Source organism: Plasmodium fragile (assembly GCF_000956335.1).
Source record: "Plasmodium fragile strain nilgiri unplaced genomic scaffold supercont1.88, whole genome shotgun sequence".
Lineage (NCBI taxonomy): Eukaryota > Apicomplexa > Aconoidasida > Haemosporida > Plasmodiidae > Plasmodium > Plasmodium fragile.
Window position 1 is genome coordinate 8,416 of NW_012192668.1, and position 20,323 is coordinate 28,738.

Sequence of the window (20,323 nt, forward strand, 5' to 3'; positions counted from 1 at the left end):
AAAAAAAAAAAAAAAAAAAAAAAAAAAAAAAAAAAAAAAAAAGCTAGCTGCATAGACGAAGGGGAAATGGAGTGGGGATCAACGCCATCCTGGAGGCGGCACATATATATAAATGCCGATGGGGGGCGACGCGAAAAAGAAAAAAAAAAAAAAAAAAAAGAACAGCCCGACCTGCGTGAAAGAGGAGAACGGTGGCATCCACTGAGTCCACAGGTGGATAAAAAATAATAAAAAAAAAAGAAAAAACAGAAAAAGCCATTCCTATTTGGATTGCATTCCATTGTAGCTTTTTCGAAGGGTTGATTTTTTCCTTCGCTGTTTGGACTGCGCTGCGTTTTTATGCACGCTTCGCTCTTCTAACCACTTCGCTTTTCGCGTTGACGTGCCCGCGTGGCGTACCGCAGTTGCAGAAAAGGGAGGAGACTCCCCCAATTGGAGCGGAAGCGCATATGTGAAAAGGTTTTATATATGCTTTTCTCCCCCTTCTTTGTTTGTAATCCTTTGGTGGCTCGTTTGTTAGAGGAGGTGAGCAAACAAAATAGTAGTATGCCTGCCGCTCCTGTAGTGATATAAAATTCCTCCCCAGTTGAAGACTTCTGCAAGGGTGGCAAACAGTTAGCTGTTGCATGTACATGCCCCGTATAGGTGTTAGCTGTACGAGCGCATTTGCAGAAGTTTCGCCCCATCGGTGTGAACCAAACAACCGTAGGGGGGGAGAGAAGGGACGCGCCAAGATAAAAAGGTGTTAACGTTCGGGTGTTAGACCAAGATGCAGGCGAAGGGGCAGGAAGAGCAGAAGGGCGAGGAGCTGAACCACTTTATGCAGGTTCTGGAGGAGGAGTTTGCCCTGTGTCACGACATGAGGGAAAAGAGGGAAGTAGACGACGCCTGGTTGGGAAATGCAGAAGCGGAGGAGTTAGCGAACCACCGGGCATACTACCTCCAGCTGCAGGAGGAGAAGAACGTCCAGGTGGAAGAAACAAAATACGTCACGTCATTACACATGAGCAAAAAGTACAACCTTGAGCACATTAAAGTCCTGGGGATGGCAAAGAAGTTGGAGACCCTATACTACGTCGTTAATCATGTTAGAAGTTTCAACACATACCAGTTGACGGAGGAAGGAAAGGAGTACCTGCGCGACGGGTCCCCAGAATACGTAACGTTGAAGTATGTAGTGGAACAGCAAACATGCAGCCTCGAAGATCTGAAGAAGCTATTTGGGAAAAAGGGAGATATTGGATTGAATATTAATTTAAAAAAAAAAAAAATAGAACTTCGAAAAAGCGACAAAAGGTTATGTCATCATGTGGAAGGTAGTGCGAACAGTCTAGTGGATGAGACGAGGCGCCACCTCGACATGGTAGAAACGCATGGACATGATGAAGGTACACTTGTGTCTCACTTGAAGGACATCGTGACATGTGGAAAGAAGGACGAAGAGGTAAACAACCTGATTAAAGATTTGAAGAAGAGGAAATTGATTGAGGTGAAGAAAGTATCCTACATGTACATTGTACGAACGAACCATTTTACAAAAGAAATTAAAAAACAGATTACCGACCTCACCTACCTACTAATAAAAAATGAAGAATATAAAAAGTATGAAGTAAAGAAATATAATTTTTTTTCTAGTGGGAAAAAAATGAATAAGGGGAATGTCCATTTATTAATTAAGCAAATGAGGACATTCAAAGAAGTTTTTATTTCCCTCGGATTTGAAGAAATGGATACACACAATTATGTGGAATCTTCTTTTTGGTGCTTCGATGCTCTGTACATCCCTCAGCAGCACCCCAGTAGGGATCTGCAGGACACATTTTTTATTGAAGCTCCTGAGTTATGCAAGGACAATTTCACAGACCAGAGTTACATTGATAATGTGAAGCGTGTTCATTCTGTGGGAGATTATGGAAGCTTTGGATGGAATTACCCTTGGGAATTGAAGAGCACCAAAAAGAATGTCCTCAGAACCCACACCACGGCTAATTCCTGTAGAGCCTTATACCAGCTAGCCAAAGAATATCAAAAAACGGGTTCTATAATTCCAAAAAAATATTTTAGTATAGATAGGGTATTCAGAAATGAAAATCTAGACAGTACCCATCTGGCTGAATTTCATCAGGTGGAAGGACTCATCATTGATAAGAATTTGGGTCTGTCTCATTTGATTGGCACTTTGGGGGCCTTTTACAAATACATTGGTATTTCGAAGCTTCGGTTCAAGCCGACTTTCAACCCTTACACGGAGCCTTCCATGGAGGTGTACGGGTACCATGAGGAAAATAAAAAGTGGATGGAGGTTGGCAACAGTGGCATTTTCCGCCCTGAGATGCTGCGCGCCATGGGCTTCCCTGCGGAGGTGTCCGTCATCGCCTGGGGTCTTAGCCTCGAGCGACCCACCATGATAAAGTACAATATTCGGAACATCAGGGACCTCTTCGGCTACCGTAGTGTGCTGTGAATGTTAAAGCGGTGTGGAGCCGCGATTTATAAGAAGCAGGCCGTCCATGCGTGGTGGCGTCATTGCAACCGTTCGTTGGGTACTATAATTTTTTTTTTTTTTTAATTATGTACCATTGCGCGCAAGTGGCATTTACACTTGCCAAGCGGACAAACGAAGCGTCAAAAAAGGAAGAACAAAAAAATTGGGGTCCCGCAAGAACGGTTGCTCTTCATCCGCGCGGGAAGAAAAGAGAGAGAAAAAAAAAAAAAGGGGGTGCCTCCATTTGTGTCAATTTGGGTCACATTTCTTTCGACTACCCACCATTAAGTGATATGAATTTGTTTTCATCGTGTATGTCAATGCTTAGTGCAAGCTGTTCACTTTTTTTTTTTTTTTCATTTTTTGTTCATTTTTTTTTCAAATTTTTTTCAAATTTTTTCCCCATTTCAACCTTTACCCCTAGCATGAGCCAAAGGCGTGGCGCCTGCCGAAAAGGCAGCTTCGAACGGCAGTTGCGGTGAGGCAGCACATGCCTAATCACATCACTAATCACGTGGACAGCCTTGCCCCAATGGGTCTCCCCACGTGTGAGCAGTTACACCCCTTTGCACACCCCCCAAACCCAGCGTTTCCCCCCCCCCCCTGTCGGGGTAGACCCTTGTACAAACAAAATTTGAGAGACCATGATAAGGGGCATACTAATCTCGCTCATCCTAACCACCGAGGTGCGGAGGAAAATTCTGTATACCAACCACTGCACATACTTGTGGGTGTTCCTAACGCTGCTGTGCAGTGTGCTGGTTGTCTCTCTCTTGGCACACAGCAGGAAAGGAAGTAAAAGCAAGTGGAAGATGATAAAAGGGGGGGGTTCTTCTCCGGGGACAGAAAATGAAACAAGTCCACGTAGAGGTGGAAACCCATTTAGGAGTCCCACCTTAACCATCGGGGCATATCAGCACAGGGAAAAAATCCCACTAGGGTTCCTCAACAAAAATGAGCAGCCCATAACATTTTTGCGTTTGTACGAGAAGGGGGTTATTAGCACTTGGCAGTTGTTCGTGCAGATATATCGCAGCAACTTTTTTCCTTCTTTTTTTTTTCCTTTCCTCTTAACCCTGCTGGCTTCGAAATATGATTTTCTAAACTTTGGTTAGTGTGAAAGCGTGGAGAGAATCCTCACCTGTGCCGGGGGGGGAGCCCTCGAGTGGAGCGTCTTGCCCCCTTTCCTGTGGGGCGGGTTTCACCATTCTTGTCTCATCTTAAGTCGGGTCACCTTGCACCCGTTTCGTCTTTTTTTTTTTTTTTTTTTTTTCCCTAGGCGCGGCGAAGCTGTCTCTTGCCCTCGTGAACGAGTTCCTGCTCGGCAGCGTCTTCCTGCGATATGTGCGGGTGAATGTCTGGACCTACCTCCTCTTCCACTCGCTCCTCTTTCTCGCAACACTGGGTAGGGCCACCTTGGCACCTTGCCACTTACCCCACACCGCTACCACAACGATGTAGGGGTGAGGCACCCCCGGAGACACTTCCAAACGACGTGCCTTCTGCGCCGCTTCTCCCCCCCTTTCCCCCAAACCCACAGGCGCAATGCGAATTCGCGAGAGCTTGGCCACCTGTTCCCTCTGGTTTGTACTCAACTTTGTCTTTTATCACATGATCGCCATAGCGGCCTTTCGGCTGACGGACGGGTAAGCGTCGCGCATCCGTTTGGAAGAGGCAGCAGAAGCGGGAGCACAAGCGGGAGCGGAAGCGGAAGTGGACGTGCTGATTGTGATGAAAGCTACAATGACAGTTGCTTCTTCCCCTTCAGTATGCTTCCGGGCACACTTGCCTGTTTTATTATTATTATTTTCCCCCTGCAGGGTGTTTTCCTTCCTGGAGGGGGCGACAGTCAGCGTGGCGGGGACCCTCCTCCTCGACGCTTACGCATACGGCCTATTCCACGTCCACCTGGACGGGGGCGTCATTCCTAGTGTGTTGTCTGTGTTCCTCAGTGGGGCGGTAATGTGTCATGCAGTTGGGTATTCAACCCAATTGTTCCCTGCACAACTTCCAATCCTTTCTGCTTCTGCCCTGCTTTTACTGCTTAACCCTTCCTGCTGCTCCCCCAAACAGGCCCTCAGTTTGACCCTCTACGCCGCGTGCTGTGTTTACTTGCTACGGCAGGCCGACTACCAGAAGGGGAAGCTTCTCATCGCCTCGCTGGCGTTCCTGCTGTACAACCTCATCAACCTCGGCGCCAGACGATACGACTTCGTGAGTGCAGCGGGTAGGCAGACAGGACAGATGCTCCACATACAGTGTGCGACTTTGCCAAGGCGCGGTTACGTTTGTTTGTGTTAATTTTTGTTGCGGTTAAAAAAATTTCATTTTTTCTCCCCCTTTTACAGACACAAGCGCGATACAAGCTTTAGTCCACCTGCTATGGCACCAACAGAATTACATTTTAATTTTTGCCTGGGTCGTCATCACAACTCTGTACGTAATTTACATTTTCAAGTTGGTGAAGAGAAATGGAAACTTGTCTTACCTGAGGAAGCACTACCATTTCCTGCTCTTTGTGAATGCCCAGTTGTCTTTTTGCTTGGGGAAGGTAATCGGTGGTGGCGCGATCTACCATTCTTTTTTTTTTTTTTTTTCCTCCGCTATGATCACCTTTGCGCTTGACGCGACTAATATGTTACTAACCCTGTTAATGCCCCCTAACGCAGGTGGAGATCCTTGTGGTGACCCTCTCCTTCGCATTTCTCCTTCTGCTCTTCCTGGAAGTCGCGCGAAAAATCGGCGAAGCGCTGTCGCCGGATCGGAACACGCTGCATAAGTTCATCACCAGGTTTGCGCCAGCTAGCCACACGTCCTATCAAGCAAACGGTTTAGAGGCGGTTCAGAAGCGGTGCAGAAGCGGTGTGTGCGTTTTGCCGCTACACCCGTTCGTGTTCATGCATCCCCCCTTTGCAGTTTTATTGACGATAGAGATAGGAAGGGTCTTGTCGTTACGCACATTTACCTCTTGGCTGGGTACTGTTGGAGGGAGAGAAGCGCACCCTGGAATGCGCCATTTTTCAACATGAAGCGGATCTGTTCATGGTGTTAAAACCCATTTTCTGTTCACTCATTCATTCGTTTGTTTTTCTTTTTTTTTTTTTTTTTTTTTTCCCAGGGTGTACATCCCAATCATCGCGGACGCACTGTTGAACAACAAGAACTACGTGCGCAAGGGAACCCGAAGTGTCTTCCTCTTCCGGGACGCCGACCTGACTCTCTACAGCTCGGGGCTGAATGCCATATGCATAGGCGACTCATTTGTTAGGCAACCTCCTGTACTCGGGGCGCGTTTGGCGGCGTTAACTCCCGTGTACATTAACCGCTCGATCATTTTTTCCCGGGACGTCGCCCAGCACTCGCGTGAGTATTTATCACCCCAATATTGTCCTTTCCCCCCGCAGGCTGCCATCGGGGGGCTTCTGTTCCCCACCCCGAAGATCAAAAACACGAACAACAAGTCGTATGCAGGTGGGGCAAAAAGGAGATAATTTGTGAAGGAAAAGCCGGAAGGGAACGAAAACACCTGAACAAGTCAGGCAGTTGGCAACGCATTTGGCCAAAAACAAATACTAGCGCACACAAAGTCCTGACCGTGTAGAGACTCAACCGTTTTTCTATCACAAATTGTATCTCCCCCTTGTACATCTTCACTCAACCTGCAGGATTGTTCTTTTTTTTTTGTTCTACATTTTTATCGCTTTTGCTTGACGGCTACTTCGTTCAAGTAGGAAAGGCGAGAGGGAAACTTCAGGGCGGGAACGCAACGCACTGCTGCAGATCGTCCCCTGGGTGCACACCCCTGCGGGGAAGTACACACGTGTGTGTTGGGAACGCGTGCCCTGTTCAGAGGAGCGTAGGTCCGACGTGAAGCAGCACACTAACACACTGCCCTTCGCCACTTCGCTGCTTCGCTGCTCCATTGCTTCACCGCTTCACCACTCCGCAGAAAAGGCCGTTGGCCAATTTGACCGCCATTTTTATGGTATCCCTCTTCGGTGCCCTATTCGAGGTGAGGAACAGGCGAACTAGCGAAAAAAAAAAAAATATAACATTTTTGCCTGACCCTGCAAGGAAAAATACGCCATTTCAAGCAAAATTTAGCATGACCTGTTCAGGCATATTTTTTCTTTCTTTTTTTTTTTTTTTTTTAAAGGCATTTCTCCATGACATAGATAATTTGATACTCCCCATATTCACCTTTTGCGTTTACTTGTGCTTCGAGAAGTGAAACTTAACTTGTGTGCCTTATTGCATAGGAAAAAAAAAAGAAAAGAAAATGAGAAGAGCTTACTCCATGTGTTCGTTCCAAATGATAGGAAAACTTGGAAATTAAACTTAAGCGATAATTTGTTAATAGTTTTTTTTTTTTCCCCCACCCCTCTCGACTGTTACGTCCCTGTGTAACTACGATGTCCTACGTTAAGGTAAAAATCAAATGGAAGTTTCAGAAGGGAAAGTACACATTATAGAGTTGGGTCGTCCCTTACAGTGTTCATGGTCTTCCCCTCTCACAACCTACCTACACAATAATAGTTTACGAGTTGATCGGATTGCGCTGTACATTGATGTGGATCTCTTTCCACGTAACACACGTGGTTATTCTTTGCCCAATTGACCGCCACTTATTCCACCTCCCCATGACAGGTACCATCGGACATCACAATTCTCGAGCACAAGTACGCGAGAAAGAATGAGAAGAGAAGAATCAATATTTTTAAGAGGCTGTTTATCCATTTTTCCTTTTTCACCATTGGAAATAACTGCAACAAATTGAGTAGCCATGACGTGATTAAGGTCCTTTCGAATGTTTATGAAAGTAGGGAGGATGGAGATGAATCACCTGAGATATTGTCATTGGGATATGTTCATTCGTGGCGAGTGTTTCCCCCTGTCATGGGTTCCTTTTTTTTGTACACACTGCTCCTACCAATTGGTCTTTTTAACCGTTACGATTTTTTTTTTTTTTTTTTTTTTTTTATTCCTCTCACAGATGATCCAAGTGAAAGTCAAAACGTGAACTCGATTAATATTATTAACATTTTAAATACAAGACAGACGGATATTGAGAAGCAGGTCGGTTCACCACGAAGGGGGGGAATAACGCTCTGCATAGGGTCATTCATATTTACTGCCTCGCATTGTTCTGTGCTTACACTCGACAACGTTGTTGTGTTGCTATGCTTTGTAATGGTTTCTTTTTTTTTTTTTCACCGCTACTGAAATGTAGTAGTTAATTTTTTTTTTTTTTTTTTCCGAATTTACCGCAGGTCCAGTGTAAGCTGTGGTCCTTTCTGGGTAAGTAGCCTCGTAGAGAACAGATATGTTAAGCGTTTCCCCGACTGGTGACTTTCCACAAGGACGCCTTTACGTGTGTTCATCATCGCTTCCACGCCTTCTTCTTCCCCGTGCAGGCTTCCTGCTGTTACCCCTGTATAGCCTGAACAAGTTCAAGTACTACGACGCCAAGAGCAAAATGATCGTCGCACCTTTTTTTTCCATTGCGGGTATTTACCTGGGCTCCTTCTTCGGGAACGTGGCCACGGGCAGGTTGGAAGAGAGGCGCGTCGCGCGGATCCCCCGCTCACGAGTGCAGCGTGGACTCTGTCTTAACGCGCACGTTCTTCTTCTTCTTTTTTTTTTTTTTTTTTTCTCCGTTTGGACATTGGCGTGTATGTACACATGTCGTCCCTCCTTTTCCGTCGCGCAGATTTTCAGACTACAAAAGATCGAAGTTCCTTGGGACGTTACCGGCACACGTTTTTTTAAAAGAGTGAAGGCAAGGAAGGGGGTGATGGTCCGTTTATTCGGTTAGTTCCTTTGGCGGGTGTGGCCACGGAACCTTATGTATGTACAGCACATACCATCAGGGGAGAGCTACTCCTTTGAAAAAGGAAAAAGGAGGAGTCTTCCTTTGGAGTAGAAGACAACCTTTTTTGTGAATGTTATTAGTTACATTTTTTCGTCTCTCAACCTTTGGACTTTTTTTTTTTTTTTTTTTTTTTTTTTCCTTTTTGACCTTTTCCCCCACGTCAAGTATGACTCGCAGTGGATGCGACATTACACTCCTTTTGTTTTGTTCCCCTTGTCAATTTTGCATCGCAGGGGTGGTGAATCAGCACTAGGAAGAAGGCATTATAAAGAGAGAGAAAAAAAAAAATAAATAAATAAGAAAGTCTTTTAGTTTGGAAAATAACACAAAGTGTGATATAGCCTGCCCACACACCGCTGTGCAAACCAGTCAGTGACAGGATGAAGCTGTTTAAAAGAGGCCTCCTCCCTCTTGTGTGCTGCTGCGCTTGTTTATCCCTTCTAACTAGAACGTACGCAGTGGCATATGACTTGGCTAATTTGGGCTCGGCGGAGAAAAGGCTGGCCCTGAACTTGCTTCAGGTGTTCGAAGAGGCGCGGAGTGCCGAGCGGGGGTTCTACGAGCGGCTGGACAACTCACAGAAAATTTTCGAAGAAGTGGGGGCGGGGAGGGCCAGTATTGGCCATGTGGGCGACCATGTTGGCGGCGGTGTGGAGGTGCCACCCTCCTCCTTCGTGCAGGTCAAGTCCAAAGGGCCAGTCGAGGAGGAGACTATTTGGAGAGCCCTTTACGACACGCAGCTGCGGAGATCCCCTCCTAACGAACAGGTGCATGTGTACTCCCTGGAGGATGTAAAAAAAGAGTTTGAGCAAGCTCAGGTGGAAGCATTTGTGTCTCAAATAGTTTTGCTGAAGGATCAGTTTGAAATGAATTTAAATCACATGAAGGAGGAGCTTCCGAGGGCTAAGAAGCTACACGAGGCTATTAGTGAAGCAGTTGCTTTAGAAGACAGAGTTGGACAAGGGGGTCTGGCGCGGGGGAGTAATAAAAACGGCGCCCTCAGGGGTGGCGCGGCTGGGATGGGGGAGAGCGGCACGAGGGTTCTTTGTTAGGACGGCCAGCTTAATCCACATTTAGCTAGCAGCCCTAGTTCTACCTTGCGTGCAATTTTGTCTTCCCTTTTGTGTGTGTGTGTGACTTTGTGTATATGTGTTTGTTCTCCGCCCCTGTTTTTTTTTTTTTTTTTTTTTTTTTCCTGCACCGTTTCCTTTTTTTGTGTAAAGTGTTTGAACGAGCCGCACCTCGCGTAGTTGAGTCTGTGTCGACATGTGGTTGCCACTTTGGGGCACATGAGGGACTTCTCCGTGAGGGTGAGGGGGGGCGGCTTCACAGAAAGACCTTCCTCTTTGTGAGTGCGTCCTTGTAGTAGTTGATGAGGAGGAGAAAGGATTTGTAATTTTCCTTCACAGAGGAAAGGTCGTCCTCAAAGTGGGCGATGAATTTTCCATTTTTTGCAAACGGAGCTGTTACAACACCAACGTATCTGACGTGGACATCACTTACATCATTTTTGTGACCTGCATGGACGAGACAAACCTGTTGTCTCATGTATGGAGTGACTTGAGTAGAGCATTGAAACATGTTTTTACAAATGACCGTGTGGTTGTCTTGTATACGTTCGATCTGTCCCACCTTGCGTTTTTGAGTTAACAGTTTAAAGCTATTAAAACGGGGGAAGTCATGAAGAGTGGGTTTTTTTCCCACGATGAAAGGAGCCTTCTGTTGAGGATAACCATGGTCAACGATATCCTCAATAATTCCATGCAGGCAAATTCTACAGTTTAAATTTTCTTCATTTTTTATAAAAATACATTTCTCCTTTGTATAGCAGTGTATTTTTTTTTTGAGCATCACTAAGAAGAAAATATCTTCATCACTGGTGGGGTTTTTATTTTCAATGTCTTTTGTATTGTATTCATTTGAGTTGAGATTATCAGTTGATGTTTTTTTTTTTTTTTTTTCTTCTTCTTCTTCTTCTTCTTCTTCTTCTTCTTTGTTTTCCTTTTCCTGTTTGTATGTTAGCTGGTTGATGAGGAGATAATTTCCTTTCGGGTCAAATTTTTTTTTTTTATTTGTGTTGTTGTGTTGGGATGGGTTTTCCCCCCCAGTGGTCTTGTGATTATTAATAGGACGAAAAAAGTACCCATAGCAAGGGGAGGTAGAAAAGCCAATAACACAAGAGAGTAACTCACCACTATTCACACTCCTCCCGTAGTACTGAACTAATTTCACTCTACATATAAAAGTGGTAAAGTGAGATATGTTAGAAAATTCAGTTACGATAACACCTCTTTCAGTTTTCTTCCCAGTGCTTCTTATGTGGTCGTTGCAGATGAGGAGGGACAGTCTGTTCCCTTGGGTTCCTTCATCGACTGTCTGCTTAAAACTTTGAATTGCTTTAACCTTTCCTTTTTCTTTCATTGGTAATATTGACACTGTGGTGTTTTTTGTGATAGTGCCTCGGATGACTGTGCCCGTGTACACTCTTCCTTTTCCTTTCACATCGAACGTGTGGTCGTAGAGGAAGTAAAATTCATCTGGGTGGTTCCGCGGCTGTCCTTCTCCCTCGTCTTCGTCCTCATCACCGCTGCCGCTACCGCCACCACCAGCGCGTGGTCTGTTTCCCCTCCTCGCCGGCACTCTGATGACCTCTTTGAGGAGGTTAATCAGTTGACGCACGTTTTCGCTTCTCGGCGGGGAGGCGCTGGCCCCGCAATCGCTGCCTCTAACATGATGTGCGTGTGAATCGGTTGGGGGGGTCGAGGTGAGGGCGTCCCCCGTTGCAGTCACTTGTGCTGCCCTCTTCGAGTCTGCGGACAATCCCACGACGTACCATTTGAGATTCCTCAACCCGGGCTTACTCCTGAACACCAGTTCTATTTTGTCCTTCATGAGGTTGACCCTTGTTTTTCTTTGTTCAGGAGGGACAAGATCGATTTTGTTTAAAACAACCACGATGTCTCTTTGGAGGACCTCACACAAGACGAGGCACTCCACGGTTTGCTTTTGAATTCCTTTGGTGATATCAATGAGGAGGAGTACCATGTCGGTTATTTCTGCCCCCATGATTATACAGTTCAGGAGGGAGTGGTGCCCCGGGCAGTCCACGAGACAAACCTGCAGCGTCTCCTCCTCGGGCGGGGAGCAGTTCAGTGGGCCGGCACTCCCCTCCCCGGTCGTCACTTCCCCATCACCACGCTCTTCATCACAACGCTTGCCATTGAGAATGTCCCCCGTTTTAACCTCCTCACTGTGGCTGTCACTTTCTTGCGCGCCCCTTTGGCTTCTCCTCCTTTTTAGGTAGAAGGACGAGAAGCCCAGGTCGATGGTGATGCCCCGTTCCTGGCTCTGCCTGTGTTTGTCCAGGGCGCAGGTGCTTAGCACTTCACTGAGGCACCTACACAGACTTGTTTTCCCCGAGTCCACGTGCCCCAGCACACCCACGTTTACGTTGATCATTTTTGTAGGTTACACAAGAAAAAAAAAAAAAAAAAAAAAAAAAATTCCAACACTTTTTACATTAGCAGGTGAGCATTATTAACGGGATCTACACAACGTGTTGGCATTGGCTTATCTGCTTTAAGGAGGTTAGTTTTGGTTAACCCAGGGAGAGAGTGAATGACCACCCGCGTCGGGTTGAGGTTTCCCTCTGGTAGGCGCGTCATTGTCGTCGGTGGTGCGCACTGGCAGGTGGAGCACAATTAGCCGTTTTGCCCTGTGCACGAGAGGGAAAAAAAAAAAAAAAACAAAACAAAAAAGCAAGCAGTAACAACGCAGTAGCAATGTAGTTGCAAAAGCAGTTGCTGAGCAAACGAGGGCAAGGCGAAGGAGTGAACCCCACCAGATCGGCAACCAATTTAAGCCTGCTTCCGCTCTCCCTCCCCCCGTTCACGCACACGGGGACACAGGGCCGCAGGGGCAGCAAAAATGGAGATGGAAAAATGCTACGAGCACTCTTGCGGCGAGAGAAAAAAGTCAAACAGCCATGGAAGCAACATTGTGAAGAATAAAAAAATACAGCCACCCGACCGGGAAGAAATAGGAAGAGCGTCGTGGCTAATCCTGCATACCATGTCGGCCAACTACCCAGTCCAGCCAACGGAGGAAGACAAGAAGAAGCATTATAATTTTTTCAACGCCTTTGCAAATTTATATCCCTGCTATATCTGCAAGGTGGACCTCTTGGAGCACCTAAAGAGTTACAAAATTAATTGTGAAGGCAGGACCGAGATGGCAACCTTTATGTTTAATCTTCATAACAGAGTGAATGAAGACATCGGGAAGCCTCTCTTTCCCTGTGGGAATATTCAAGACATCATTGGCATGTACAGGACGGCCGACTGAGCGGGGGAAGCGGCCACACACGCACACCCACACGCAACCACCACGTAACGGTTGAACGGCTGAACGGCTAAACCGCTACACCCGGGACGGTGCGTGCAACCACATGGTGCAATCCGCTCCATCGACTTTGGGTCCGTTCACAGCGGATCCATATTTTCCCCCCTCAATGAGGATGGATCCCTTTTAATTTTTTTTTTTTTTTTTTTTTTTTTTTTAAATCTCTGCACAAGGGAGAGGACAGCTAAATAACACGTTAGGGCTTCTTTTAGGCAACAAAAAAAAAAAAAAAAAAAAAAATGGCACGATGAAGAGGGGGGCGAGGCGATATTGCAATTGGAGGCAACTGCGCTGCTTGTCGCTCAGCGCCCCACTTCTCTTATAACCTCCTCAGAAGTAATCGTCGACGTCACTTTCCTGTTCCTCAGAAAAATGTCCCTCCTGTTCGCTGTGTTCGTCTTCTGGCTGCAGCTGCAGCTGCTGCTGCTCCTCCTTGGCGTTTATTAACTCCTGCAGCTCCTTCTTCAGTTTGTCTTTCTCCTTCTCCTCGCGATCGCGTCCTGCGTGGTGGTCCTCTTCTCCACTTTGCTCATCACTATCGTTGTGCTGCTGACCAACTTTCCTCAGTTTTTTTCGGCTCCGTTTTTGTCCTTGCCCAGGAAGAATATCTTTAACATCTTCTTCCGCCTCTTGTTTCACAGAGGGGTTGAGATGCTGCACAAGGGAGGCTTCTGAAGAAAGCGAACTTCTGTGTACCTGGTCCTCCTCATCGTTGGTGATTTGCATTTGCTTTTCCCAGTAGTGGCAATTTTTTCCCGTGCACACGTAAATGAGGGCCATGGGGTTGCTACTAATTCGTTCCGGGAGTTGTAGAAAGACAGCTTCGTTGTGGCCGCAGTTTTTACAAATCCATTCTCGCACGCGTCCCAGGGCCGGGTCGTTCTTCGTCTCCGGGTGAATGTACACGTCCTCTCTGCGGGGAAGCAGTGGGTGAAGAAGGGGGGGGGGGGGGGAAGCTTATTATTAGGGTTCGCATCAGAGCTATTATGCACGGCGTGCTGGTTTAGCCCTTCAGCGCCGCTCCAGGGCTGGGCCACTCCACCGCTTCGTCATTACTTACTTCCTGTTATAGTTGTAATTAATCCTGGCGACAATATTTTGCTGCTCGTTCGGCTTGTGCGAAATGTACTCGCAACTGCGGCATACGTAGAGCAGCTTTTTGTTTTTCCTATCACTGCGTGCATATAAGATGTTGTTGCATTCTTCACAAAAGGTCACCTCCGCCATGGTGTGGGGCCACAGCTGGAGGAACGGGGCGGGAGAAAAGTAAAAAGAGGAGGAGCAGCTGCGACAGTTGTCTCCGCGCTCAACTGGTTGCTTGCCGGCATCCCATGGGAGGGGAACAAAAAAAAAAAAATTCAAATAAAACCCCTCTTTGCTATATAATATAATGCTTATGCCATATGATTAACGAGAACTGGAGGGATGACGCAACGTTTGAATACAACGAAGCGTACGTGCTGGGGTATGGCGAAATTGCCAGGGGGGGGAAAAAAAAATATAAAATAAAAAAATACATACAAAAAATACATTTACCATACGTACACAACAGTGGCGCAACATTGGTAGCCACGGAGCAGGCAAAGTGGGCTGCACCGAGCGTGGGGACCCCTGCCCCCCAAAAAAAAAAAAAAAAAAAATTGCTACTCCCGTTTGACTTCCACTAAAACTGTGGTAAAAAAAAAAAAGCGGGCACTGAAACTTCGTGGCCCTCTTGGGAGAATACAATTGAAGAAAAGAAACATACATGTAGAAGTTGAGAGAAAAAAAAAAAAAAAAAAAAAGACTTTTTTTTTTTTTTTTATAGCTAGCCACATTGCATAAATTGTGAAATAATTATTTTTTGTGAACCTCCCCTGATGGGCAGCTACTAAAAAGTGAGGGATATCCCTACTACTACCCGTTGGGCGAGATGGATCCATCTTTCAGTTGCAACTGAGTCGTACAGCAGTAGATCGAGGAGGTGTGCTCTGATGCATCCCACAACTTGACCCAACCCCTCCCCCCCCTGGGGCGAAGATCACCCAAGGTGTGAAAAGACTCATTTTGGACCCCCCGCTCTTGTTGAGTGACTCTTCACACGACAAACACGGGGGGACGTGCTTCCACGTGCGGTATCCATTAGGGGAACACGTCCTTTATATTCTATAATCCGCTGAGGGTGTACCCACTTGGGGGACTGTATGTACTGCCCCTCACCCCTGTTGGTAAGTGGCCGTGCTGGTAGGTCGCCTCCCCACAACGTACACCTCGGAGGCTATGGAGACGAGACGGAGTTCACGTATAAGAGAAGGAAATCCCCCGAAGGAAGGGTCCAAGGATGGGAAGAAGTGCATCGCGAAGGGGGGGAGCAAGGGGAAAGAGGATACAAAGAAAGGCGCTGGTGGTGGAGGGGCGAACAAGGGTTCGAGCAAAGGTGCAAGTGGAGGACAAGCAAAGGAAGAGAAGGGGAAGAAGACCTCCCATGGTGATAAAAATAAAAAGGATTTTAAAAGACAAGCAGGGGGCAAGCGTGGGCAAGGGGAGTTGGAAGAGGTCGATGAGGAAGACGTATCCGATGGGACCAACGAACAAGAGGACCCCCCAAAAAAGACCAGCAAGACAGGCAAGGGTTCTTCTTCCAATCGGGTGGAGGTCACGAAGGGAGAAGCCGCAAAGGGGAAAGGCACGCAGCGGAAGAAATCTTTAGAGGAGGCGAATTCCTTTACCACGGCAGACGCTGCAACTGAGTCTGCGAATTTAGCCTCACTGAATAATAGAAGGAGTGAGAGGAATGTCAAGGGAGGTGGAATGTTATTAAGGAGGCACAGTAGAAGTTCGAACGAAAAGGACGGGGAGAATTGTTCAACGACCAGGAGCAAGAAGGGAAAGGAGGGGACAGGAGGTACCTCTGGAAGTGGTATTAAAAGAGTGAAGGATGAAAATGGGGGGGACCATTCCCTGAAGAGGGGGAAGTCGAAAGAGGGACTCAGACAAAACGATTCTGTTAAGAGGGAAGACAAGGGAGGGGGTGGGGGGAGAAGTGGAAAAGGAGGCAATACTGTTAAGGGGAAGCGTTCAGGGGAGGTGACACAACAACCGGGTGGGGTCACTTCAAGGAAGGGATCCACAAGTAAAAGTTCATCCGATTTGGGTAGCTCCTTCGAGCAGAGGAAAAAGAGCACTGCCGACAATACGAAGAAAGCGAAAGGGATAATCGTTCCCCCAAGCAAAATAAAGATTAAAGGAGACGCTACACTTGGTAAGGCAGTGGGCAAGACAAGCGACACGGTAGTCCACGCGACAAGTGGGAAAAAAAGTACACACACCGTGTCGTCCATGAGTGTGAATAACTCCCTCTCAGATAAGAGCGCCTCCCTGCAAGAAAAGGGAAAAGGGAAGGGGAGTCGTAAGGGAGGAGGAGCAGGAGGAGGAGCAGGAGGAGGAGAAGACGAACCCGTCTCAGGTAGCCATCCAATCAAAAGTACGGATTCAGAAGAGCTAGAAAATAACAGGTCCAAATGCACCAGCAACAGGAGTAGCATCACTGTTGAATTGAGTGAAGAGTTAAGTGCAGGAGGTTTGCCCACTGGAGGAATGAACGATGGAGGAGGCAAATTTCAAATGAACAGAAGCATTAAAAGAAGGCTCTCACAAATAATTGACACAATGAAGAAGAAGCAGGTGTTTCAGCTGATTGGCGATCAGGACGAGGAGGATAGGATTCAGTTTGAAGGACACGAGTCAGCAGGGGGGGGTATAACGAGCGAGCAGGGTAAAGAAGCCACAGATGCAAATGCAGGAAAAAATAACAACTGGCCATTCCTGGAAAAAGTGAATGTAGACGTTATTTATAACAAACTGCATTACGATTTGTATAAAGGAGAAGATGATTTCCATCGCGACATGCTGATCATATTTGACAGAATCAAACTAGCCATAGAAATGGAGAAGAACCCAAAAGAGAAACAGAATCTGTACCAACTTAGATGCAACGCGTGGAAAACGTACGAGGGGGAATTCTACAAACTACTTCTCTCCATGAGAGGCACGAAGGAGGCCAAGAAATTTTCGTCCATGCAGAAGGAGCTGCGTGAACAGGATGAGAAGTCCTTGGCGCAGATGCTGGTGCAGTCAAACAAGATCGCATTGGAGGAGGAGAAGGAGAAGGAGGAAAAGGCAAAGAAGGGGAAGACCCTACCCAGGTCGAAGGGCAGTGGCGATAGTGCTGAGCAGCAGTTAGAGGGGAAGCGCCCTTCCGGCGGTAGAGCTGACGACGACCATACGAACAGGAAGCGAAGCTCGTCTCCCATTAGCGTGGAACCAAGTAGCCTCCTCGTGGGGAAGAAGCCCGGGGAGGGGGGCCCTACGCCCTTCAGAGTGCGGTTGCGCCTGGGTAGCTTCTCCCTGGACGATGGTGTGACGGTGAGCAGGGGGACCAACCTGAGGGCTAGCGGCACCAGTTGCACCAGTTCGACCGATAAGTGGGGCGCAGCAGTGGGTGCAGTAGAAGCCGGAGTAGAAGCCGGAGTAGAAGCCGGAGTAGAACCCGGAGTAGCGTCCCCAGCAGCAGCCATAGAACCGCTAGCCGAGGAGTGGAGGAGATTAATCAGGGACCACGTGTTGCACAATCTGATCAGAGACAGCAGCACCGCGTTCTACTTCACCACCCCGGTGTTGGAGGACAAAAATTTAAATGACCAGATTAAGAGCGAATATAAAAAAAAAATAAAGAGACCCATGGACTACACGACTGTGTCGAGGAACCTAGTCCTTGGGGTCTACGAGAACCCATGGCAATTCTACAAGGACCTAAAATTGATTTTTCAAAACTGCTTCGACTTCAACCCGGACATACAACAGAACAAATACATAATAGAAGCTGCAAGGCGAGGACACGAAAGGTCTTCAAATCTGTGGAGGAAGTGGAAGACGAGGATTGTGCAGGCGTATGAGCAGGGAGACTATGTGGGGAGCGAAGCGAGTCAGGCGGTGGAGGAGTCAGATAGCGCGCCTTTTAGCCTGGCTAGTTATGTGGAATTCGTCAAAGGGTTGACTAAGAAGAAGAAAAAGTTCAGCTGCATATACTCGATGTGGGTAGAGTACTTGTTGGAGAATCGCGTGAGCTTTGAGGAGCTGTGTAACATTAGGGAAATAAATTGGGGGGCCATAAATGAAAAGTGCCAAGTGAGGGTTTCGAGCCCACGAGATGTGAACCTGCACCTGTTCAGGAAGCCGAATAATCGTACCCTGCCGTTTCATGTGTTTAGGGAGGAGTACCAGACTGTGTTGAGGGAAAGTCGCGAGGAGTTAAGGATGGAGAGGCTACAACGGGTGCGGGAGCTAGAAGAGGTGGAAATGCTGGAGGGGGTGGGGCGGTTGTACGAGGAGGTCGGAGCTGAGAGTGTCGCTACGGAAGACGAGGAAGATGAACATATTAGAATTTTGATGCAGGAATACAGCACGTGGAACCACTTGGAGGAGTGGAGAATTCGTGAAGGACAACTTCAGAAAGAACCCACTTTGAAGCCTTTTAGAAGCAGAAAGCGTAGAATCCATAACACCATCTTTGTTGATGAGGATGTATTTAGCAGTTACCTGGAGGGAAAGAGGAGCTGCGTGGTGAAGTGCGCGAGCAATGTCTTCCTCGCCGATTGCTTTTACTACCACAGTGTTGTGCAGAGCTTGGGGGATTTCGTGGCGGAGGAACGGTTAAGCGGCGTCAGTGGGGAGGAGGCGGACATGCGAGGAGTGAACGAGAAGGAGGAAAAGTTAAGCGACGTGAGTGGGAAAGAGGAAGGCATGACAACAAACCAATCGTCGGAGGCCATCTCACAACAAGCTGCCACCACCCCCAAGGGGAAAAGAATAGCCTTCCGCGTGCGAGAGGTGAGCGACAAGAAGCGAGACCAGAGGGCCGTCTGCAAAGGGTTCGAGGAGAGCCCCGAGGGGGAAGACGAGACGGATGTGTCGTGGGATGCGCGTCGTGACGGAGGAGCAAGCGTGATGGAGGGAGGGGTTAGACCCCAAAAAAATGAGCGCGGAGGGGTGGAAAGCCTAAGCGAAGAACGCGCAGTGGAGGAACCTGATGATGCCACCCCCCTCGACAGGACAGTACCCCAGCTAGCCAACGGCACTACGGGGCATCCCCAAGGCAGAAAAAAAAAAAAAAAAAAAAAAAAATAGGGGATGGATCACACAGAGCAGTGATGAAGAATCAAGTGGGGAAAAAAACCCTCGTGATGAATCTCAAAATGGAATATTGTCCACTGGAGGATACCTCCTTCTTCCAAGTGAACGAAGGACATGTTTACAAACACCACGTCGATTTTGGCTTTTCCTTTGTGTTGCGTTCCAGACGAAAATTGAACGTAGCCCTAAAAGTCGAGCGAAGGAATGTCTCCTTGTTTGAGGAACAGTGTTTGGAGTTTTTAAGAGTTGAAATAATGAATAAATGCAAAGGGAGTAGTTACGTGGAATTCTCTTTGTGTAATCGGATGTCTGGGACGGGTCGTTCGCTGGTTCAACTGTTAAGTGCTTACTTCGCTAGGCTGAATTCTCCTGCCGCTCTGCACGAGGGTGCGGGGCTGAACGAAGCTGCGAGTGAATTGTCGCGTATCCTGCCCAGGGTTCGGCTCTACATACGGGTAAGTGGCGCGCGCAGGCACGTCATTGTGCGGAATCGCGTCGTTTCGTGCCACTTCTCATGCGGAAGCGCGTCGTTCGTGCAACTTTTCATGCACAAGCACATTCGTACAATACAACTGCCCCACCCCACCCCCCTTTCAGGATGTCGACGTGCTGATGAGAATGGAAAAGGACCGTGCGAAACACATGACCATTATACACATTTTGAAGAAGATGGTGCTGTGAGGTTGAGACTCGGACTTAGGCTCGGCCTGGCGGTCACCCAGACAGACTAACACGCAAGCGTGGACCCATATGCACGTACACACGTGCGTGCATTTTCTCCTCTTCTGTCCCCATGAGTGTAACCACTGTGGAGAGGAAGAACAGGAAGCAGACACCCAACTGCCATTCGTGCTTTTGTTTGTCCATTTGTTTGCTTGCTATCCTTTTTGCGTATTTATTATTTTTTTTTTTTTTTCCCCTTTCGGAAGAAACAACACCAATCGTTTTTATTATTTGGCTTGGGCAGGCACTTTAAATTTGTGTCACCTATTAACACATGCTTTTCTCCTCTTTAGTGACATACACATGTGTAAAATGAACTCCATGGAACAGTCCACTTCACTCCGATTGGGTATTCGGCTGTTCATGTGGAAAACTGGGGGGGGCAGGCGACTACGCAGGGGCGATCTGCGCAATGGTAACGTGAAGTGGGGTGGCTATTTTTTTTTTTTTTTTCTTATAAAGGATGTGCTTCCCTTTGCTGATGCATGGTTGGGGAGGAAAAGAAAGGGGAAAAAAAAAAAAAGGCGGCACATTGTGAAGGGCAAAAAGATTAGCGCGAAAAAAATAAAAGCTCCAACACGCAATGAAGCAGAGAAGAACTAAACTCAACAATGCTAATGCTTTACGAACATGTGTCAACCGGATGCAACGCCTGAAAGGAAGATTCCCCC

General features: G+C 47.4%; 7 protein-coding genes across 7 annotated transcripts; 5 read left to right on the plus strand and 2 right to left on the minus strand.

The window, feature by feature from the left end:
- Positions 1-769: 769 nt before the first annotated feature.
- AK88_05009 (phenylalanine-tRNA ligase, alpha subunit) lies at positions 770-2,464 on the plus strand (the record flags this gene model as incomplete). Its single annotated transcript, XM_012482613.1, has 1 exon — positions 770-2,464. One exon carries the CDS (start codon positions 770-772, stop codon positions 2,462-2,464), a length of 1,695 nt encoding a protein of 564 aa, XP_012338036.1.
- Positions 2,465-3,129: 665 nt separating this feature from the next.
- AK88_05010 (uncharacterized protein) lies at positions 3,130-9,409 on the plus strand (the record flags this gene model as incomplete). Its single annotated transcript, XM_012482614.1, has 19 exons — positions 3,130-3,595; positions 3,765-3,890; positions 4,026-4,131; positions 4,306-4,444; positions 4,559-4,712; positions 4,834-5,036; positions 5,155-5,276; positions 5,402-5,461; positions 5,604-5,748; positions 5,890-5,956; positions 6,151-6,212; positions 6,435-6,497; positions 6,642-6,692; positions 7,133-7,304; positions 7,479-7,561; positions 7,756-7,783; positions 7,900-8,035; positions 8,196-8,258; positions 8,806-9,409. The coding sequence occupies 19 exons, from the start codon at positions 3,130-3,132 to the stop codon at positions 9,407-9,409; spliced, it is 2,850 nt and encodes a 949-aa protein (XP_012338037.1).
- Positions 9,410-9,683: 274 nt separating this feature from the next.
- On the minus strand, positions 9,684-11,816 carry AK88_05011 (uncharacterized protein; the record flags this gene model as incomplete). The annotated part of the gene is made up of 1 exon (XM_012482615.1): positions 9,684-11,816. The coding sequence occupies one exon, from the start codon at positions 11,814-11,816 to the stop codon at positions 9,684-9,686; it is 2,133 nt and encodes a 710-aa protein (XP_012338038.1).
- A 468-nt stretch (positions 11,817-12,284) lies between these two features.
- AK88_05012 (uncharacterized protein) lies at positions 12,285-12,701 on the plus strand (the record flags this gene model as incomplete). Its single annotated transcript, XM_012482616.1, has 1 exon — positions 12,285-12,701. One exon carries the CDS (start codon positions 12,285-12,287, stop codon positions 12,699-12,701), a length of 417 nt encoding a protein of 138 aa, XP_012338039.1.
- A 387-nt stretch (positions 12,702-13,088) lies between these two features.
- On the minus strand, positions 13,089-13,985 carry AK88_05013 (uncharacterized protein; the record flags this gene model as incomplete). The annotated part of the gene is made up of 2 exons (XM_012482617.1): positions 13,089-13,671; positions 13,819-13,985. The coding sequence occupies 2 exons, from the start codon at positions 13,983-13,985 to the stop codon at positions 13,089-13,091; spliced, it is 750 nt and encodes a 249-aa protein (XP_012338040.1).
- A 1,032-nt stretch (positions 13,986-15,017) lies between these two features.
- On the plus strand, positions 15,018-18,923 carry AK88_05014 (uncharacterized protein; the record flags this gene model as incomplete). The annotated part of the gene is made up of 1 exon (XM_012482618.1): positions 15,018-18,923. The coding sequence occupies one exon, from the start codon at positions 15,018-15,020 to the stop codon at positions 18,921-18,923; it is 3,906 nt and encodes a 1,301-aa protein (XP_012338041.1).
- Positions 18,924-18,946: 23 nt separating this feature from the next.
- AK88_05015 (uncharacterized protein) lies at positions 18,947-19,610 on the plus strand (the record flags this gene model as incomplete). The annotated part of the gene is made up of 2 exons (XM_012482619.1): positions 18,947-19,384; positions 19,527-19,610. The coding sequence occupies 2 exons, from the start codon at positions 18,947-18,949 to the stop codon at positions 19,608-19,610; spliced, it is 522 nt and encodes a 173-aa protein (XP_012338042.1).
- Positions 19,611-20,323: the final 713 nt, after the last annotated feature.